At 48.0% G+C, this 20,079-nt stretch overlaps 1 protein-coding gene across 1 annotated transcript; it reads left to right on the top strand.

Annotated features, from left to right (window-relative positions):
• Positions 1–7,625: 7,625 nt before the first annotated feature.
• On the top strand, positions 7,626–17,125 carry PCK2 (phosphoenolpyruvate carboxykinase 2, mitochondrial). The gene is made up of 10 exons (XM_024556638.4): positions 7,626–7,780; positions 9,830–10,075; positions 10,553–10,737; positions 10,831–11,034; positions 11,394–11,581; positions 11,900–12,062; positions 12,325–12,543; positions 14,228–14,365; positions 14,642–14,737; positions 14,952–17,125. Exons 1-10 carry the CDS (start codon positions 7,752–7,754, stop codon positions 15,404–15,406), a joined length of 1,923 nt encoding a protein of 640 aa, XP_024412406.2. The 5' UTR covers positions 7,626–7,751; the 3' UTR covers positions 15,407–17,125.
• The last annotated feature ends 2,954 nt before the right edge of the window (positions 17,126–20,079 follow it).

Genomic DNA, 20,079 nt, shown 5'->3' with positions numbered 1-20,079 from the left:
CAGCCTTGTTCCCAGATGGCTGGTGGGTGACCTACATTTTCAGCCTAATCCTCTAACACCTCTTAGAGCTATCATCTCTGGGTAGAAGTTGAAACAGGGATACTAGGAATTAGCCAGGGAGATGTTTAAACCTGTCTGAAGCTGTTTAAATAGGGTAAGTATTGGAACAGAACTCCAAGAGCTAAGGGCTATTCGCTATCTTCTGAGGACACCCAAAGCCTCCGATGGAGTTAATAGATCCTCTTTCCCAACCCAGAGAGAGATGTGGGTGTCTATCAGCCCCAATGATCATCATTTATAAAAATTAACCTAAATAAATAAATAAAATCTTAAATTAAAAAAAAAAAAAAAAAGCCCTGACTGGTGTGGTTTAGTGGATTGAGTGCTGGCCTGTGAACCAAAAGGTTGTGGGTTCGATTCCTAGTCAGGGCACATGCTTGGAATGCCAGGTCCCCAGTCGGGGGCATGAGAAAGGCAACCGATTGATGTATCTCCCACGCATCATGTTTCTCTCCCTCTCTTTCTCCTTCTCTTCCCCTCTCTCTAAAAACAAAGAAATAAAATCTTTTTAAAAATTAAAGTTAAAATTAAACCAGCCTTAGTCCCAGCCTTAGATGAAAAGGTGGGAGATTCATATGATCTAAGACAGTGGTTCTGAAAGTGTTGTCCCCAGATCAGCAGCATCACCTGGGAGCTTGTTAGAAATCCAAATTCTCTCACCTCACCTCAAATCTACTGAATCAGAAACTCTGGGGATGGAGCAAAAAAAAAATACATATCTGTGTTTTAATAAGCACTCTGGGCAATTCCGATGAACACAAAAGTTTGAGAACCACTGGTCTATAGAATGCGTACAATGAACTCAGCTTCCCTTGGTGCGTGACTGTGTGTGGTCTCCTCAGCCACGTTCTCTACACACATATAAGAAGACTTAGATCAGATGACAACTTTCCCTTCCCACATCTGGCCCTCATTTTGTGGTGCAGAGACCATTTTTCAAGAAGAAAGGCTTCTCGGTGCAATTGCCTGGATCTAGCACTGCTTTTTAGAAGAACCAAAAAGCCCAAGGCCTGAAAACAAAGCCACAGAATGGGAGTAGGGCTCATAGAGACAGAGAAGCCCACACACATGCCCATGGTATGTGGCTCTAAGGCAGGAAAGAGACCCCAGAATTTCCCTGGTCGAAGAAGGAATAAGAAGTGTTGAATGCAGCCCCCTTTTATTATACCTGCTCTGGCCTTGCCAGACACTTGCCCCACTCCCCACCCCCAGCAGCTGTCAGGTCTGCACTGATCCTCTTGTTTACTGGAGAGCTCAGAAGGGAGGTGGGAGGGCTAAGCTACTAATGGGCTAATGGAGTCAGACTAAATACACTCAGGCAGGTTGAGCTGCTAGCGGCTCAGACCAGGTACCACTGACCAGGGAAAGGAGTCTGGGAACTGAGGGCTGGGCCAGGGAAAAGGATGAAGGACATGGAAAGGAGAGGCTGTGGCCACCACTGGGGACTCAAGAGGTGGTTAATGGGTCCTCTGTGGCGAAGGGAAGGGATGCGTGCTGATACTAACTGGATCAAGGACATCTGAGGACAAAAACATGGGGATGAAGCCCTGGCTGGTGTGGTTCAGTGGATTGGGTGCCAACCTGTGAACCGGGGAGGGGTTGTGGTTCGATTCCTGGTCTGGGCATATGCCTGGGTTGCGGGCCAGGTCCCCAGTAGGGGGTGTGCAAGAGGTAGCCACACGTTGATGTTTCTAACCCTCTCTTTCTCCCACACTGCATCTCTTTCTAAAAATAAATAAAATCTTTTTTAAAAAAAAACATGGGGATGAGAAAGATGAAGCCAGGTGTACTCTAGGAATGACAGAACAAGAGGAAGGGAGGCAGAATGACTTACTTAGCCTTAGGAGGTAGTGGATGCAGACCTGGGACAGAGAGCAGAACAAGTCAGGGGCTCCCCAGGGGTCTGGACTGAGGGAGACAAGGCACATGGAAGAGATGAGCAGAGAGCCACGGGAAACTAAAAGAGATAGGAAAGCTTCTGGGAGGATGCCAAAGAGGGACTAAGAGTAACAAGTGATGGGAGCAAAGGACTAGAAGAGCAAAAGTAGTAGAAGAAAGAATCAAAGGAAATTAAGATTGAGGAGCAAGAACTAAAAAAAATACAGAGGAACAAACAGGTAAATCGTCAGGTCACAAATAAAGAGCAGTGGCCAAAATACCAAAAGGTAGAAAAATATGGATTGAGAGAAAGAGGGCCAAGCAGGCAAAGGACCTAGAGCTGTGGAGGAGAAAACAAAGAGGAAGGACAAGAGAAGAGACAGAGTCAGTAATCCAGGATGCTGTCACTACCTCCTCTGTCCTGCGTCCATTTTTGGATCCCTGTAAGATTTATTCTCATTCCTAGTTCTGGCTTTTGGTATCTAAGATCTTCAGAAATGGATCCAAATCCTCACCTCTCTTCACAGCCTACCCCTTACATTCTCGTTTGACAAATATTGTTAAACACCAACTCCACCGCAGGCACTGTGCTAAGCATTAAGTAGACCTCAGTAAATCATACTGACACCAGCCCTGCCTTCATGGAGCTTACAGACTGATGAAACATCATTATATTGGTGGCCCCTACCCTGGGCCCTGTGCTTTGAAAGATTCCATTCTGGTCCTGTTCCAGCTGTGTCCTATAGAGTGAGGTATCCAGGCCTCCTGCGCCCACACCCCCAATCCTCTTCTGGACCACACTCCAGATACCTAGGAATTCCCTGCCCAGAAGACCCCAAGCCCATTTCTAGGGCCCAAATGGACCTCTTCCCTGGGTTTGCCCACCCAAGGGTAGACCATACTACCTGTATACACATCTCTAGACACTACGGGTGGCCAAGGGGTGGCTGTTTACAGGAGGCTGTGGACGGAATGGGGATGCACAGGCAGAGAGGTCCACATACATGCACACGATGCCCCTCGCAGTACAAGATGGTGTCAGGCATGGGAAAGAGGCGGGCCTGAGGGCCAGTGGCCAAAAGCTGGCTCTTCCCATGCCACCACATTGTACTGTCAACTCCTGAGGACACCAAATAAAATCTAAATTTGAACCAGATTCCAGACCATTATGTATATGTTTGTCAAGGAAGAAGTATAGAACATATTTAACAGTTTGTTAGCTTGAGTTAATTCATTTTAAATATTTAAACACAAGGTTTGTGAGCCTCTATCTGTACTCTTGCTCCAGGCCCAACATGTTAGGGATGGAGGCCTACCTGAAAACAGATCATTGTAACCGAGGTGAACGCTGTGAAGGAGAAGAGCAGGGTGCTATGAGTTTTATTCCATGAAGACCTAATCTAATGTGGGGACACGGGATGGGGTGGCACAGTGGGGACAGTTTGCTTAAGACAGTCACATTAAACTGAGACTGGTCAGGTGAGTGAAAAGTGACCATGCCTGGATGTGTGGAGAAGGTGGGGATTGCAAGCTGTGGGAAGAATATATGCAAAGGCTCTGGGGAGGAAAGAGGTGGACATGGTCAAGAAACTGAAAAAGACCAATGGGGCCAGAGAGTAGAAACTAGGAAAGGTTAGAAGAATGGTGTAGGTGAGGCTGGAGAAGTCTGCTGGTGCCAGATTATGCAGAGCCTTCTACGCCACGGTTAGGATGTGGGCTTTATTCTAAGAGCAGTGAGAAGCTGGGAGCATTTGTGATCTTGCTCCCTGGCATACATCATCAATTTGGATCAAATAAACTCTTGTAAAAATTATCTAAATAAATAAGCAAATATCGCCCTGGCTGGTGTGGCTTAGTGGATTGAGTGCTGGCCTGTGAATCTAAAGGTCACTGGTTCGATACCCAGTCAGGGCACATGCCTGGGTTGCGGACCAGGCCCTCAACTAGGTGCATGTGAGAGGCAACCGATCAATGTATCTTTCACATGTTTCTCTCCCTCTCTTTCTCACTCCCTTTCCCTCTCTCTAAAAGTAAGTAAGTAAAAGCTTTATAAATAAATAAATAAATAAGAGCAGTGAGAAGCTACTGAAGAGTTTTCAGTGGAGACGTGACATGATCAGATTATTTTAAAAGATCACTTTGGATCTAGTGTGGAGAAGGGCAAAAATGGAGTCAGAGTCCGGTAAGGAGGTGAATGCAGTATCCAAGTTGAGTGTGGGGAGATATCTGAAGCTGGAAACAAATTCTGAGATCCAAACTTGTAATCAGATGGCTTATTGGGGAAGATTTTCAAAGGGAGTGACAGAAGCAGGACTAGAAAACAGGAAAAGTTGAAATGCATTGCAGTTGCAACAGAGGAGACTTCAGCTGATTCTGTAGGAGCCCTGGTGCTGGGGTAGACCTCCAGAGTTGTTTCAAACTGAGACAAGGGGGCCAGGCCTTTGAACCCCTACATCAACCAGTCATTGGATACTTGTTATCCCAGGAAAGGGGCATCGCATTTGACAAGACAGTTCTCCTCAGTCACAGGCAGTTTTCAGGGAAACATTCAGCTGTGAACCATCAGGAGCCAATACTCAGTGGCTGGGACACTGAGCACCATGGTCCTGAAGGGGACATCTGGGCAGCATACCAGCTACAGACTGAGGAAGCATCCACTACATCCACTACAGGGGGGTTACATCCCCCTACCCCTGCCTCCAGCGCCCTGGAAAAAAAGAAAACTCAGTAATGAGCAAGGCTGATTACACCCTGCCCCCTGCTGGTGTACGTGGACATTGGGCCAGCTGGCTGGCCAGGCTGCCAGAGGGCCAGAGAACTGAACAAAAACGTGTGGCTTAAGGGGCATCAGCAGTGCGAGGAAATCCTCACAGGAGCCCCTCGCTCAGTCTGCCTAAAATTACGGAAGTAAGAAATGGGGAGGATTCAGAATGTGGGACTCGTTCATTCTTTTATTCAACTAACATTTATTAAGTGCCTATTATAGGCCAGATTCTGTTAAGAGCTAGGATAAAAACCAAGATTAAATTTGGGCCCTTCTCTCAAGGAGTTAATACTCTGGTGGGCATTACAGAGATACAAAAACAACTAAATAAAGTGTGATAAGTACAAAACTATAAGTTATGTACACGGTATAGAACAACAGAGATGAGATATAGATGTTAATTCTAAGGGGCAAACTGACTTCATGTAGGAGGTGATGTTTAATTTAAGTCTGAGGGGCAGAAAGTGTTCACAGAAGTGCTCTGGAAACTGCAGAGTCCCATATGGAGGTGGAAGGTGGCAAGTAAGGAGGAGGGGTGATAACACTGGATAAATAGGAAACATATTATAAAGGACATCAGTTACCATGTCATAGGAAGGAAGCCTTGAAGGAATTTTTAAGCCTGGGAGTGGTATGTTCTCACTTTTTAAAATGATAACCCAAGGGGACAATACAGGGGGGGAAAAACAAGTTGGTAATTAAAGTCGGACTTGGATTCGGACACCATTTCTCAACCTGACCAGCTGTGTGACTTCAACCAAAAGGCTTCATCTCTCTAAGCCTCAGTGTCCTCATCTGTAATAGAGTTGTTGTGAAATTGAGTGAGATTATACATGTAAAGCTGCTGGCACAGAGCATGGCACCTAGGGTCCACGCCATAAGCATCATAAACATGCCTCTCTCTTAACTCTCCAACGTGACCTTAAGTGCAGAGTTTGGAGGGTAACTTGGTGGGAAGGAACAAGGGTAGCATTTGGAGAGGCAGGTGGCAAGTGGTGGCTTGGAAGCAATCACCTGAAACCAGGTGAGAGAGAAGCCTAAACTAGGAAGTGGCTATGGGGATAGACACAGATTTGAAAGATAATTGTGAGGTACAAACCCAAAGGTCCTGATGTCTGATTGGCTATGGAGGATAAAAAAGGAATCGTTTAGACTGATTCAAATTCCTTTGGGGCAACTGGCTAGATGGTGGGGCCATTGGCTGAGATAGGGAACCATGAAAGCAGGTGCAGGATTGTGGAAGAGATGATGACCTTCGGTAGGTTGACCAGTCCACCAGTGTGCACACCTTTAGGGCCGAAGGGGCAAGCAGGTTGCTGTTTGCTGTGGGGTAGGTGTGGACAGAGTTTGGATGTTGGGACTGGAGGGATGAGTCCCAAATGCATACACCTGAAGTTGAGTGCAGGGGGGAGCCAGGGTGAAAGAGAGGAGGTCCAGCAACAAGCCCAAGGCTGGAGGCCAGCTCTCCTTGTTTCACTGTGTTCCAGCACAGAACTCTGAGAAATCTGCAAATCAAGATTGTTTCTGTTGCAAATGGCAGAAATCCACTTAAAATTAGTTTGAGCAAGAGAAGAAATTTATTGACTCCTATAACTGAAATCACACATCTTTTTCTCTATCCCTCTGCTCTGCGTCCTCTAGGCTGGCTTCTGTCTCAAGCAGATTCCTGCTTTGCAGTACTAAGCTGACACCCAGAAGCTCCAGATTTATAGCCTACCAGCTCAGCAACCCCAGCAGGATGAGAAAGAGACCTCATGCCCATCCCTGAACATTCCCAATTGCTGAGGTCAGAGCAAGAAACACACAAACTGGCCAAGTGGAGAACATACCCCCCAGTAGACACACGCAACCACATAGGCTGAGGAGGAACATCAAGGGTGCTATTACCAAAAATGCAGAGTGGAGGCTGAGCAGATGCCTCCCAGAGAAATACTGAGTTTGAGATGCTGTGGCATTTGGGGTGATACCCAGTGGCCTCAAGTTGAAGACAAATGTCTGGATGGAGATATAAACTGAGAAATTACCCAAGGACTTTATGATGGTGATTGGGTGGGGCAGATGATTGCTCCAGGGGAAAGTGGAAAAAATGACCAGGTCAGGACTGACCAGTGGGGCTCAGTTTGTTGGGTGTCATCTTGGAACGTGAAAGGTCACGGGTTTGATTCCCAGTCAGGGCACAAGCTTAGGTTGTGCCTTCCCCCCCCCGCTCCCCGCCGGCGGGGGGGGGGGGCGCATATAAGAGGCAACTGATAGATGTTTCTCTCTCACATGGATGTTTCTCAACCTCCCTTTCTCCCTCACTTCCCTTCTCACAAAGAAGGAAGGAAGGAAGGGAAGGGAAGGAGAGGAAAGAGAAAAGAAAAAGACTAGGTCAGAGGCCCAAAGAAGACTGGAGTAGAGAGACATCAGTGTTAGTAAGGCGGAAGGGAGCCCTCATGGGGGGAGAAGAAACAAGGACCTGGGAATTGGGGAGTGAGGGGAATTTAGCACTGGGGCCCTGCAAATTAGAAGAGCCTGGGGCTTAGAGTGCCCAGTCCCTAGGAAGAAGGGGAAAGATAATATATCCAATTCCCGCTACTGGACTTTGAGGCCCCGCCGACTCCCGCCCTTGTTCTCGCTCGACGTTCCTAGGTTGTTTGCCACCCAAGGTCTGCAGTCATCATCTACCCGGGGCAAGAGTCCTCAAAGTTACATCATGTGCAGTGGGTGGGAAGGGGCGGGACGGGGGTGGGCCTAGAGGAGAGGACCCAGTCCCTCAAAGGCAGAGATGGGTTTAGGGGTTAGGGTGCAGGGGGGTGGGGTGGTGGCTGGGCGGGCTTGGGACTTGGAGCCCCGGGACTCGGAGAACGGGCCGGCTGGCGTGGTGGAAAGAGGGTCGCTCTGGCCCTGCTAGGTCCCGCCCCTGCACCCGCCCACCCGCCTTCTTTTTAAGCGCCTCCCACCTAGGCTTAGCTCCCTCAATCTTCGCTGCGTTCCTTTCACCCACCTTCCATCTCTCCCCTGCTCCGTTCTGTTCCCGTGGCCACCCCGCAGCCCCCGCCCAGGTGCCATGGCCTCTGTGTACCGCCCCAGCCTGCGGTGAGTGACCCCAGCCCCCGGCCGATCCACACTTTCCGCGGAGCTCGAACCTGAGGGGCTGCCAGTTGCTTCGGCCTGGCTTCCCATCAGATGAGGCAGCGTGCAGAGGGGCAAGTGTTTCTCGATCCCGAGCCTCTCGGACCTCGCGTCTCACCAGAGATCGCCAGAGGGGTGGCCGCTCCGGCCCCTCCTACCCCTCCCTACTCTGCTGGTTTCTGACCGCGTGTCCTCTGCCTGCCATTCGCAGAACTTCCTTCCACCTCCTCACTCACCCCCGCTGAGCCCGGTAGCCAAGTCTTTCCTCTTTCCTTTTTAGATGTAACTCTTGTTCCACAGGTTGCAATGAGGAGCAGTAGGGCCCTAGGGTCAAGGGTGCATGAGCCCTGGGGAATGAGCTCAGAGGTCCCTAACCAAGGTAGAATGTAAACATCCATTCCTCGTCCTCCGCTTACTAGCACACGGCAGGAAGCCTGGCAGCCAGAGAGACCTGGGGTTAGGGGAAGAAGGGAAGCAAGGCAGAGGATAGAGCCGAGTTGCTTTCAATTATTATACGGCTGCCTTTGTCGCCTGTCCAGAACGGGAGCCCCTCGGCCCTGTTTGTCCACCTTCTCCCCGTTTTCACAGCTTCCTGTCTTACCTCTGTAGCCTCGTCCCCAGGTTTTGTCCCAGAATTCCAGCTGACCCCATATGGCTCCCCTGCTGGTTCCAATTGGCCAGCCTTTGTGGGTGGTCTCTGGAGCTGAAGAAAAGGAGAAGTTCTCACTAAAGAGACCAGAGGGAAGTGGTGGAGCTTCACACCAGAGACTTCCTGAGCCAGGCTTTCCCTGGAGAGAGGCTCTCCCCAAGACCGTGTACCTTTAAAATTAGTGCTCAGGGAAAACCCAGGTCCCAGGTGCCCTCCTCCTCAGCCCTGGGACTACACTGGGTTTCCATCTCACTCAGCCGGGTGGAAGACACCCTAGTTCCCGCTGCAGCCAGGCTCCAGATCCCACATCCATGATCTCAGCTTTTTCCCTTCCCAGGCTTACACCATCTCTGAATTTGAGCTTCCTGCAGTCTGCTATTGCACCCTACCACCAACACCCAAAATCCTGTGGGCATGTGTCCTCTAGGAAAGAGAGTCAGGAGAATAGGATCATGTGGTCCTAGGTGTGTGGGGCACATTTTCCTATGCCTCCCTGGAATAGGAGGAGGGCAACTTTCCTCTCCTGGCCTTTGGTCTCTCTGGCTCATTCCACTCTGGGTCCAGGCCAATCAGAGCAGACCCTGCTTCTCCCTCTCTCAGGGGTGTGAAAGGACAGACAACAGGGACCCTGCCCTCCTGGGAATCGGGACATGAACCCCAACCAGTGACATTCCCCAATAGTCAGCCTTTCACACGGTTCAAAAGTACCTACCCAAGAGCAACATTTTTGCACTACTTTTGGACCAGGTGGGCTGCAGCAGATCTCATGCCTGGAACCTAATATCCAATCACCCCCTCTCTGTGCAAGAGTCCCAATCTAGAAACCTGGGACTGTACCATCTCAAAGAACAGGTTCTTTGCATGAGGTTTTCACAGTCTCACAGCATACCCACCAGAAGAAAATAAATAAGTAAAAATAACTGCCTTTTTAACTTATAAAAGCTAGACTTGAGAATGGAAAGAACAAGGATTAGAGCTTCAAACACCAGACACATGAAGCTGACACCTAGGCAGTTTATTTACACTTGGGCCATAGGACAACTGTTCATTTCTCAATATTGACCAAACCTAGTTAAACATGGGCATGGACTAAGCCTACAGTAACAGCAGCATGCTTACACACACACACATATACTTCTACACGGCCTTTACGATCATATGGCAATACCTGCCCCTTGCTGACCAGGAGACACCCTCATTAAGCCTCATAAAGGCCACAAGATACATGTGGCCTGAACCCATCCCACATACCTCTAGCCCTGCTTTAGCACACTCCCTAGCAGCCCCAGCTTCCTGTCCACCTGACTTGCCCATCCTCTGTGAAAACACCTGGCTCATTACCTCTCTGTTTTCTTCTCCCACAGGCTTAGCTGGCATGGGCTGAGCCCCTGTGGCTGGTTCTCACGGCGCAGCATCCAGACACTGCGAGTAGTCAGTGGAGACCTGGGCTGGCTACCTGCTGGGGTTCGAGACTTTGTGGAGCGCAGTGCACGCCTGTGCCAACCAGAAGGCATCCACATCTGTGATGGGACTGAGGCCGAGAACACTGCCACACTGACCCTGCTGCAGCAGCAGGGACTCATCCGAAAGCTCCCTAAGTACGATAACTGGTAAGCCCTAAGCCCAGCGACCCTGCATATAGGGCAGCTGTTTGGACTGAGGCCGCCAAGACAAAACCAGATTTAACTAGACTATCTCATGGAATGAGCAAGAATGGGAGTTTTAGAGGAAACAGTCAGGAATTACTAGGAGTGGCCTGCATTTTTATATTAAATGAAGAAGCAAATACAAATAAAACTTTTTTTCTCACAAATTCAGGAAGTTTTCTCTGGGAGAAGAGGCCTTGAGAGGGCTGGGGGCCAAGGGAACTACCTAACTAAATAGGGGCCTAGTCCAGGCCCACAATAACATCAGTATGCCTACATGTGTCCCCTTAAATGGGGCAAAACCTGGAGGAAGTAACTGAAGTGTGCAGGGATGGGAAAAACAGAAGTCCTAGCTAGAGTCAAACTTGGACTTGGAAAAGTGCATTTGGGGATAAGGGACCCTGCTGGCCACCATTTTCCTAATAATCCCCTCTCTCCCAGCTGGCTGGCCCGCACAGACCCCAAGGATGTGGCACGAGTAGAGAGCAAGACGGTGATTGTAACTCCTTCTCAACGAGACACAGTGCCCCTCCCGGCTGGTGGGGCCCGTGGGCAGCTGGGCAACTGGATGTCTCCAGCTGAGTTCCAGCAAGCTGTGGATGAGAGGTTTCCAGGCTGCATGCAGGGTAACCAGAGCAGCGACACAGAGGCAGGGACACTGATGGTATTAACAGGTGACATTTCCTTCACCTTCATCCAGGTGACATTTTCCTCCACAGGCCGAACCATGTATGTGCTTCCATTCAGCATGGGTCCCGTGGGCTCCCCACTGTCCCGCATCGGAGTACAGCTCACTGATTCGGCCTATGTGGTGGCAAGCATGCGTATTATGACCCGGCTGGGGACACCTGTGCTTCAGGCCCTGGGAGATGGTGATTTTGTCAAGTGTCTGCACTCCGTAGGCCGGCCCCTGACTAGGCCAGGTGAGCTCCTGCTCTGTCCATGGGAGGATGCAGAGGCCTGCTTATACTCCAGAAAGAACCCCAAATCCTACCCATCCTCATCAGTGAGACACCTAATTCCCCAGATCCAGGCCAGCAGTCTGGGCTGGGAGTGAGCCTGTGTTTGCAGAGCAGTTTGCACAATATTGAGAAAGTCAATTATCCATGTCTAAGAATAGGAGCATGAGAGCTGATAGATACTATGAGGTGGGCAGCTTCAGCCACCCATTTGTACTGCCTCTGCTCTCAAGTCTATCTCCTGCCCACCCTTGATCCCTCCAGCCCCTGATACCCCAGCACCTGATGCCCCGCCAGCAGCCCCATGACCCCATTGTCCCCAGGGGAGCCGGTGAGCCAGTGGCCATGCAACCCAGAGAAAACCCTGATTGGCCATGTGCCCGACCAACGGGAAATCGTCTCCTTCGGCAGCGGCTATGGTGGCAACTCCCTGCTGGGCAAGAAGTGTTTTGCCCTTCGAATCGCCTCTCGGCTGGCCAGGGATGAGGGCTGGCTAGCGGAGCACATGCTGGTGAGGGCCTGGTGAGGACCGGGCAGCTATGGGGGACAAGGCAGTGGTGGGGCCTGACCATTCTGCCTCAGCCTCGCCTCCTGACTGCCAGGTGCCAAGCTGGTGGGCAGGGACTCTGCCCAAAGCCTGAAGCTTTGACCCCACTTGGGGGACTTCCCCTTGCTGCCACCTCAGACCCAGTGGCAAGGTGGTGCACCTGTTAAGTGAATAAACCTGTTAAACCTGTCCTTCCTGTTAACCCACAGCTGTCTTTCCCATGCAGACTGTGCCCTGACCTTTAGTGACCTCCTCCTTGTTCCCTCTCTCCCCCTTGTTCAGATCCTGGGTATCACCAGCCCTGCAGGGAAGAAGCACTATGTGGCAGCTGCCTTCCCCAGTGCCTGTGGGAAGACAAACTTGGCCATGATGCAGCCAGCACTGCAAGGCTGGAAAGTGGAGTGTGTGGGGGATGACATCGCCTGGATGAGGTTTGACAGTGATGGTGAGTGGCCCTCAGATCATACTCTTGTTCTGGCTCTTCCCAGAGCACGATGGTCTCCCCTCCACTGTCATAGTGAGCTTTGTCAGTAAGGAACTTTTCCTGACCGGTCGGCCTGGCCCTCCCAAATCCTGGCAGAGACACAAAGCCTTTCCCCATAAGATCTATGGTTCAGCTCACGGCAGAGAGGGGCGGAGGAGGAACTTCCCTGGCCCACCCCTCAACTTTTCCTGGTTGGTCCTTCCTTTTTCTCCACTTCTAACAGGTCGGCTCCGGGCCATCAACCCTGAGAATGGTTTCTTCGGGGTGGCCCCCGGTACCTCTGCCACCACCAATCCCAATGCCATGGCCACAATCCAGAGTAATACTCTTTTCACCAATGTGGCTGAGACCAGCGATGGCGGCGTGTACTGGGAGGGCATCGACCAGCCTCTTCCACCTGGCGTCACTGTCACCTCCTGGCTAGGCAAGGCCTGGAAACCTGGTATGTGAGGTAGGGGAGTCAGGACACATCCCCCAGGGCTCAGCACCTTGATGATATAAAAGCCTTCACCACCCATAGCCATCTTCCGGGACCTCCGGAAGGCATAGGAAGTTGTGAATGTTTGCAGTTTCCAAACCCAGGAATGGTCTCAGTTCATACCCCAATTCTACCAAGTATTGGCTTTGTGACTTAGGCAAATTGGTTAACCTCCCGAGCTTCAGTTCCCCCATCAGTTGAATGGGAGTAGCACCTATCTCATAAGGTTGTTGAAGGGTTAAATGCATATAATAGTACTGAACACATTGTAAATCCACAATTAATATAAGCTGGAAAAGGAAATTTTTCTAAAAAGGAAAGGGAAGGGCTGTTTTGAAAATTATTACAGAAGAAATAGGGCTCAAAGCATAATCCATAAAGTGTGACTATTAGGAAAGGAGGAAGCCTGCCCCTCCTCCTGCCACTTAGTTCCCACTATCCCTCTGTATAATAACTACTGTCTAAAGTTCAGTATTGTTACCCTCACCCTTCCCCTGTCCCTCCAACACATACACTCTAAAACCTCTTCCAAACTGAATCAGACCAGTTCTTTAGCCTCTCCTGAAAGTTTCTCAACCCTGTCCATACTCCCCATGCCTGCAGTCCTGCCCCTCCCCCAACTCTGCACTCTGACCTTCAGCTTTCAATGGCCTTCAGCAGTCCAGGAGCCCAGAGACCTGGGTAGGGATGGGAGCAACGAAGAGCATGGTGGGGGAGGGCAGCCTTGTGGTCACTGAAGCCTATATTCAAGTTTTCCAAGCTGACCTAGCAGTCACCCTCATCATCTAATCACCCCTTCTTTTCTCTAACATCATCATTAAGCTCTCCTCAGCCTTCCTACCCAACTGAGAAATCCAAGAAAATTTTGTATTTCCCTGCAGGCTAATTCCCCAACCCTTTCATCATCTCTGGATTCAGGGGTATAACTAGGGCATGTTATGCCCAGCTTCAGTTCACAGAATAACACCGTATGCTAGGGTCGTGAGTTGGGGGCTGATGAAAGTGCAAGAGAGAAACATAAAGGATGTCTCTTATCTGAGAGTGGAGGCAGGAGCTAGGGGGTGGGAAGCGGGCAGGGGGTGGTGGCTCTTTGAATCCCTCATCCCCCAGGTCTGACTAGCAACCTTCAGCAGAGAAGGCACCATATCCATTTGGGGTGCCCAGGGAAATCACCAAAATTCTGTTAGCTTTAAAATCAATTCCTATTTGCACTTTGATAACTCAGGAGATTTTTATCTTATTGCATGAAAGGTCAATTGTCTAAAATACTCACCAGAGAGATTCAGTTTTTGCTTTAGATTTGAGTATTTGTTTAAATAATACCCCATAAATAAAGAAATCATTTCTGGGAGGAAATTATGCCAACATCTAACCCCATTACTTTGAGCACTGGTTAATGCCACATGGCTATAGTTCGGCATAAACATTAGTGCCCACTTAATCCCACTTCCTCTCCCATGCTTCTCACATAGCTCAGCTGGCAGTACCATTATGGATAAATAAGCTGATCTTTTAGGGGAGATGTCCTGGCTCCCTACTCCCTACCACATGAGATGAGGCAAAACGAAATTGTGCAAGAGTACACACACATGTGTGTTAGGGGTGGATGTGCCCTTGGAAGTGATAGTATTTGTATTTCCTCTGCCAGGTGACAAGGAGCCCTGTGCACATCCCAACTCTCGCTTTTGTGCCCCGGCTCGCCAGTGCCCCATCATGGACCCAGCCTGGGAGGCCCCTGATGGTGTCCCTATTGATGCCATCATCTTTGGAGGCCGAAGACCCAAAGGTAAACATTGTGTGGGCTCCATGCCTTCTTGGTAAAGGATCTGGGTCTATATCAGGGCCCATCTCCCTCTTGTACTTAAAGCTCTGGGACCCTCGTCCTGGATTGCCACCCTCCAGAGCTCTCCTTTGGAGAGTGCAAAACTGGGGGGAAGCATGAGTTTTGAAAATGGGACAGCTAAGGACCTAGGAGAGCAAGATTAGGAGTCAGAATCACCAAAAGGGAATGGATGAGTCCAATAAAAAGGACTGCCTGTGACCCCATTCACTGGTGTTCTAGGAGTGCCCCTGGTATATGAGGCCTTCAACTGGCGCCACGGAGTGTTTGTGGGCAGCGCCATGCGCTCTGAGTCCACTGCTGCAGCTGAACACAAAGGTGCGCACCTTCGGTTGCTCCTCTCCGGTGTACCGGTGTACCCCGTTGCCTCTTCTCTCCCTGCCTAAGCCACACCTGCCTCCTGCCCAGCCCCTCCCCCATCCCTTTTCATCCTGCCTCAAGGATATTCTAGAACCATGAACACTTTATAGCTTCCTCAACCTGGATGCCAGGTGCCCTTCTCTTTTCCTAACACATCCATTCCCCTCCCCAGGGAAGGTGATCATGCATGACCCATTTGCCATGCGGCCCTTTTTTGGCTACAACTTTGGGCGATACCTAGAACACTGGCTGAGCATGGAGGGGCGCAAGGGGGCCCGACTGCCCCGTATCTTCCATGTCAACTGGTTCCGACGTGATGAGGGGGGACACTTCCTCTGGCCAGGCTTCGGAGAGAATTCGCGAGTGCTAGACTGGATCTGCCGGCGGTTAGAGGGAGAGGACAGTGCTCGAGAGACGCCCATCGGGCTAGTGCCAAAGGAAGGCGCCTTGAATCTCAGCGGTCTGGGAGCCATAGATACCACCCAGCTCTTCTCCATCCCTAAGGACTTCTGGGAACAGGAAGTTCGTGACATTAGGGGCTACCTGACAGAGCAGGTCAACCAGGATCTGCCCAAGGAGGTGCTGACTGAGCTGGAGGCCCTGGAGGCACGTGTGCGTAGAATGTAACCTGGGGCTCCAGTCTAGCCAGAGAGCACAGCATACCCCTACCCTCCACTGCTACCTAGGAACAGAAGAGCACCAGGGTTGCAGAAAATGAGCAATTTGATATAACTAACATCTCCTGGGTGCCTTGAGGCCACATGCTATCCAATAAGAGATGCTCATTTATTTTACATAACATTTGTGTTTTCATTTCCCACTTCTCTTCACAAGCTTCCCTCTAACACCAATTTCACGATCTTCCAGCCCCTCCAAGTAGCTGGTGTCCCACCGATAGCTCTACCTTTGGCCCACCTAAGTAGGAATTGATTGCTGGGAGAAGGCACTATCTACTCTGTGTCCTGAGGTCTTAAAAAATGGGGGCCTCTGGGAGCTGCTCAGTACAGCCTCCAGGCCTAAAATTCCTGATCTTCTACTCACACTAGCAGAAGCCTCTATAACCCCATTCTCCAGTGAAGTGGTTCCATTGTCAATTCTCAAAACTGTTCTTCCTCCTGGCTGACCTGAAATTGGGACTCACAAAGTATTCATGAATGCTTATTCAGTATTTAGGACAGCTAACAGTTCTATAGCACTTTCTGTGTGCCAGGCACTGTTCTAAACACATTACAAAACAAACCTTTGAGGCAGGTACCATTTCACAGATGGAGAAACAAAGGCACAGAGAGGTCAAGTAATTACCAAAGGTCACACAGTAAACAGAAGAGCCAAGGGTAAACGATAACTGCAGAGCCATGTCTCTCACAGCAACATAGACATGTAGAGCTGTAAGGGTCTTAGACATTACCTATGTCATGCTTCTCAAGACTTAAAAGTGTATATGAATCACCTAGGGATCTTACTAAAATGCAGATTCTCATTCAGCAAGTCTGGAGTGGCCCAAAGATTCAGTTTTTCTTACAAGCTCCTGGGTGAGGCTGATGCTGCTGGTCCAGGGACCATAGTTTGAGTAGCAAGGCCTTGGCCTGAACTCTGAAATCAATTTTAGAGGGAAACCACAAAAAGAGTGATGATCCTACATAAATCAGGGGCATTAGCTGAGGATAACTTCACCTGTGATCTGGATCAGGCTGAGTGAATGTATAAACTGAGGTGGGTAAGATAGAAGTCTGTACCAGAAAAATGAAAATAAACTTCAACAAATAAGATGGAATTACTGGGAAGTCCCTCAAAAGAAAACACTGGAGGAAGAAACACCAAGTGTTCTAGAAAATAGCCAATAACCTGCTACAATGTGTAAGAGTAGAAAAGGCTCTAAAGGTCAGAGTGGATCACATGCTAAAATACAGTAAGCATTGGAATCCATCGCACTTACAAGTATGCAGACAAATCCTTAGCTTCATGAATAGCATATGATGACTGAAACATTATGATCAGAGGCAGCATAACAGACATTAAGCACATAGTAGACTCAGGCCGGTGGTGCCTCTCAGTTTCTTATCTGTAGAATGCAGATGTGCCTACACCTCACAGTGTTGTTAAGATTAAGAGTCATGCCGTGACTGGTGTGGCTCAATAGTTTGGTGTCATCCCACAAACCAAAGGGTCATGGGTTCGATTCCCAGTCAGAGCATATGCCTGGAATGAGGGTCAGGTCCCTGATCAGGGTCGTGGGAGAGGCAACTGATCAAGGTTTCTCTCTCACACATAGATGTTTCCCTCTGTTCCTCCCTCCCTTCCCATCTCTCTAAAATAAACAAATAAAATCTTAAAAAAAAAAAAAAAGATGACGAATCAGTGGTGCCAGGAACTCAGAACTATGCCTGGCATGGAATGACCTTTGAATATTTGTTCGCTGCCCTCACCTTTCCACTCTATATTGATTAGGTTAGACCATACAAGCCTATATTATATATTGCTGACTCAAGTTTAAGAGTAAAATGAGCAATTTAAATAAAATTTAGAGGAGAAATAAAATCAGTTTGGAAGTAAGTCCCTCCAGGAAAAGAGCCAGGAACTGGGGTTCCAGGCACCTCTCTGGTATCTAAATGCACAGTGATGTGAAGATGTTAGCCTTAAAAATAATTTTGTCTGCCCTGGCTGTTGTGGCTCGGTGGATTGAGTGCCAGCCTGTGAACCAAGAGGTTGCTGGTTCAATTCCTGGTCAGGGCACAAGCCTGGATTGCAGGCCAGGTCCCCAGTTGGGGGTGTGCAAGAGGCAACAGATCAATGTTTCTCTCCATCTCTTTCTCCCTCCTTCCCCTTCTCTCTAAAAGTAAATAAATAAAAATCTTTTTTAAAAACGATTTTAAAAATTTTGTCTATTAGAATAAAACTGGGCTGCATGCCTATAGCTCCAGATAAATGAGAAAAATTGATAACACATTGTAATTAACCTTTATTTTAAAATAAAACAGGTACCAAAGAAACCATACAAAGGTATAGCTTAATAAACTAAAGTGAATACCCTTGAAACTATCACCTAGAGAGAAACGGAACTTTGCCAGACACCGAAAGTAGTCCCTCCACACACACACCTCCTCACCATGCTCATCTCTTCATCTCCATCACAGTCCCTCCTTCCTGGCGTAAATGAACACTATGGTGTACCATAATCATTTGCTTTTTTTTTTTTTTTGTAGTTTTATCACTAAAATGTGCACCCCTAGACATTACAGTTTAGTCTTGCCCATTTTTCAAAAATTTCATACGCTTTTTAAGTCTCTTTCAATCTACAGGTTCCCCCTCCATTTCTTTCTTTTACCTCAATTTAACCATTAAAGAATCCAGGTCTAGATGGTCAATGCTTATACTCACTAATTTATTAGAGATTTCAAAGCACTCATATCTAAGCTCTATCACAACAGTTGGAATACTTTTACAAAAGGACACTCCCTTTATCTTTGACTGATTACCCTGGGGTACAGTTTATACAGGAACAGTAAGATAACTGATTCTTTTTATGTATAATCTTCAAAATAATTTGTTTTCTTATCCTTCCAAAGGTGACCAGTTAGTTGCACACACATACACATAAACCATATTATGAACTCATGGATTTAAACATAATGGGTTTTTTTTTGTTTTTTTATTTACTGATTGATTTTAGAGAGAGAGTAAGGAAAGGAGGGAGGGGAGATAGGGAGAGAAAGAGAGAGAGAGAAAGAAACATCAACTTATTGTTCCACTTATTTATGCATTCACTGGTTGATTCCCGTGTGTGCCCTGAAGGGTACAGAACCTGCAACCTTGGTGTATCAGGACAATGCTCCAATGAACTGAGCTATCCAACCAGGGCTCCTAAACATGTTTATTAAATTATCCTTATTAATGCTCAAATTATCCCATTTTTGGCTATGAGAACTTGGCTCCTGAGTCCTTTTGACATTACCCTGATAGTGCTTACTGTCTTTTTCGCTATCTGGTATGATAGGTTGTTCCACACTCATCTTGTACATTTCCTGCCCAGGACCTGGAATCAGCCCTTTCTCCAAGCTCTGGTTTGTTTCTGTGCGAGATGGTATTTTAAGATATAGATGGCAGAAGAGAGATTCCAGATGGCAGAGGAGTAAGTGGAAGCTACACTATCCTCCTCTCAGGACCAATCTGGAATTACAACTAAATTGTAGGGAAATCATGCTGAAGATATGGGTGGCAGGAGTATTCATCAATCCTGGTTTGGTCATTGTTTCTAGGTCTTTTCAGTGGATAGGGATAGAAAGATAAAACATCTCATAAGTTCATACTGATAGCTCCTATTCAAACTCAGGGCTCAAGGGTTTTTAATTTCTTCTATATAACAGAAGTTATACCTCCTGTCCAACTGCCACACAGAAAATTCTGGTTCTCAAGGAGGTCACAGGACATGAAAGTTTAGAAATCCCATAATTACTCAATTGCTTTATAGTCAACACATTTTAAGTCCTGAGTAAATTGGCACACTTCCCCCTTTGCTCTACACAAAGAATGCTGCAAGAAGATAAAGTATAAACACATCATCAGTCACTTCAGAATTTTCCCTTGTGTTGCCTGGAGCTGTACACGTGTCCCAGGAGTCTGTGTAGTCACCAGACTGGAAGCTGGCATGGGGGAGAGGGAGGACAGTCTGAGGAAAAGAAAAATTTGCTTTCCTCTCCTGTTTTTAGCCTAGTCCGCCCTCTAGTGGAGATGTTAATGAGCAGGAAACAGCACTAGGCGAGTCAGACAGGAAGTCCGACTAGCTGACATTTACTTAGCAATTACCACAACTGGTCCTAAAATGGGTGCTAAAGGTAGAAAACATCTCTGTGGCTTTAAGTGTAGCTGGGGAGAGTAGAGGCTGCTCAAAAGAAAAGCACTTTACAAAGTGTCATCAAGCAACATGCCAAATTTCAAAATCATGAGAGGGAAGACCAAAAGAGTTTATCAAAATGACTTAATTATAATTATTTTTAAAGAAATACCATTTGACAATGGAGTAAAGATAGTCTATTCAGCAAATGCTGTTGGGAAAATAGGACAAATACATGCAAAAACGAAACTAGACTCACCTTCTTACACCATATACAAGAAAGAACTCAAGATGGATTAAAGACTTAAATGTTAGGCCCTGACCCATGTGACTCAGTTGGTTGGGTGTTGGGGTACGTACCACCAATCAATATTTCTCTTTCACATGATGTTTCTCTCTCTCTCTCCCTCCCTCCCTTACTCTTCCTCTAAAAATAAAAAGATAAAATCTTTAAAATAAACAAATAAAA

The sequence above is a fragment of the Desmodus rotundus genome, chromosome 7 (assembly GCF_022682495.2).
Source record: "Desmodus rotundus isolate HL8 chromosome 7, HLdesRot8A.1, whole genome shotgun sequence".
NCBI classification, from domain to species: domain Eukaryota; kingdom Metazoa; phylum Chordata; class Mammalia; order Chiroptera; family Phyllostomidae; genus Desmodus; species Desmodus rotundus.
This window is presented reverse-complemented; position numbering and strand designations above follow the sequence as displayed.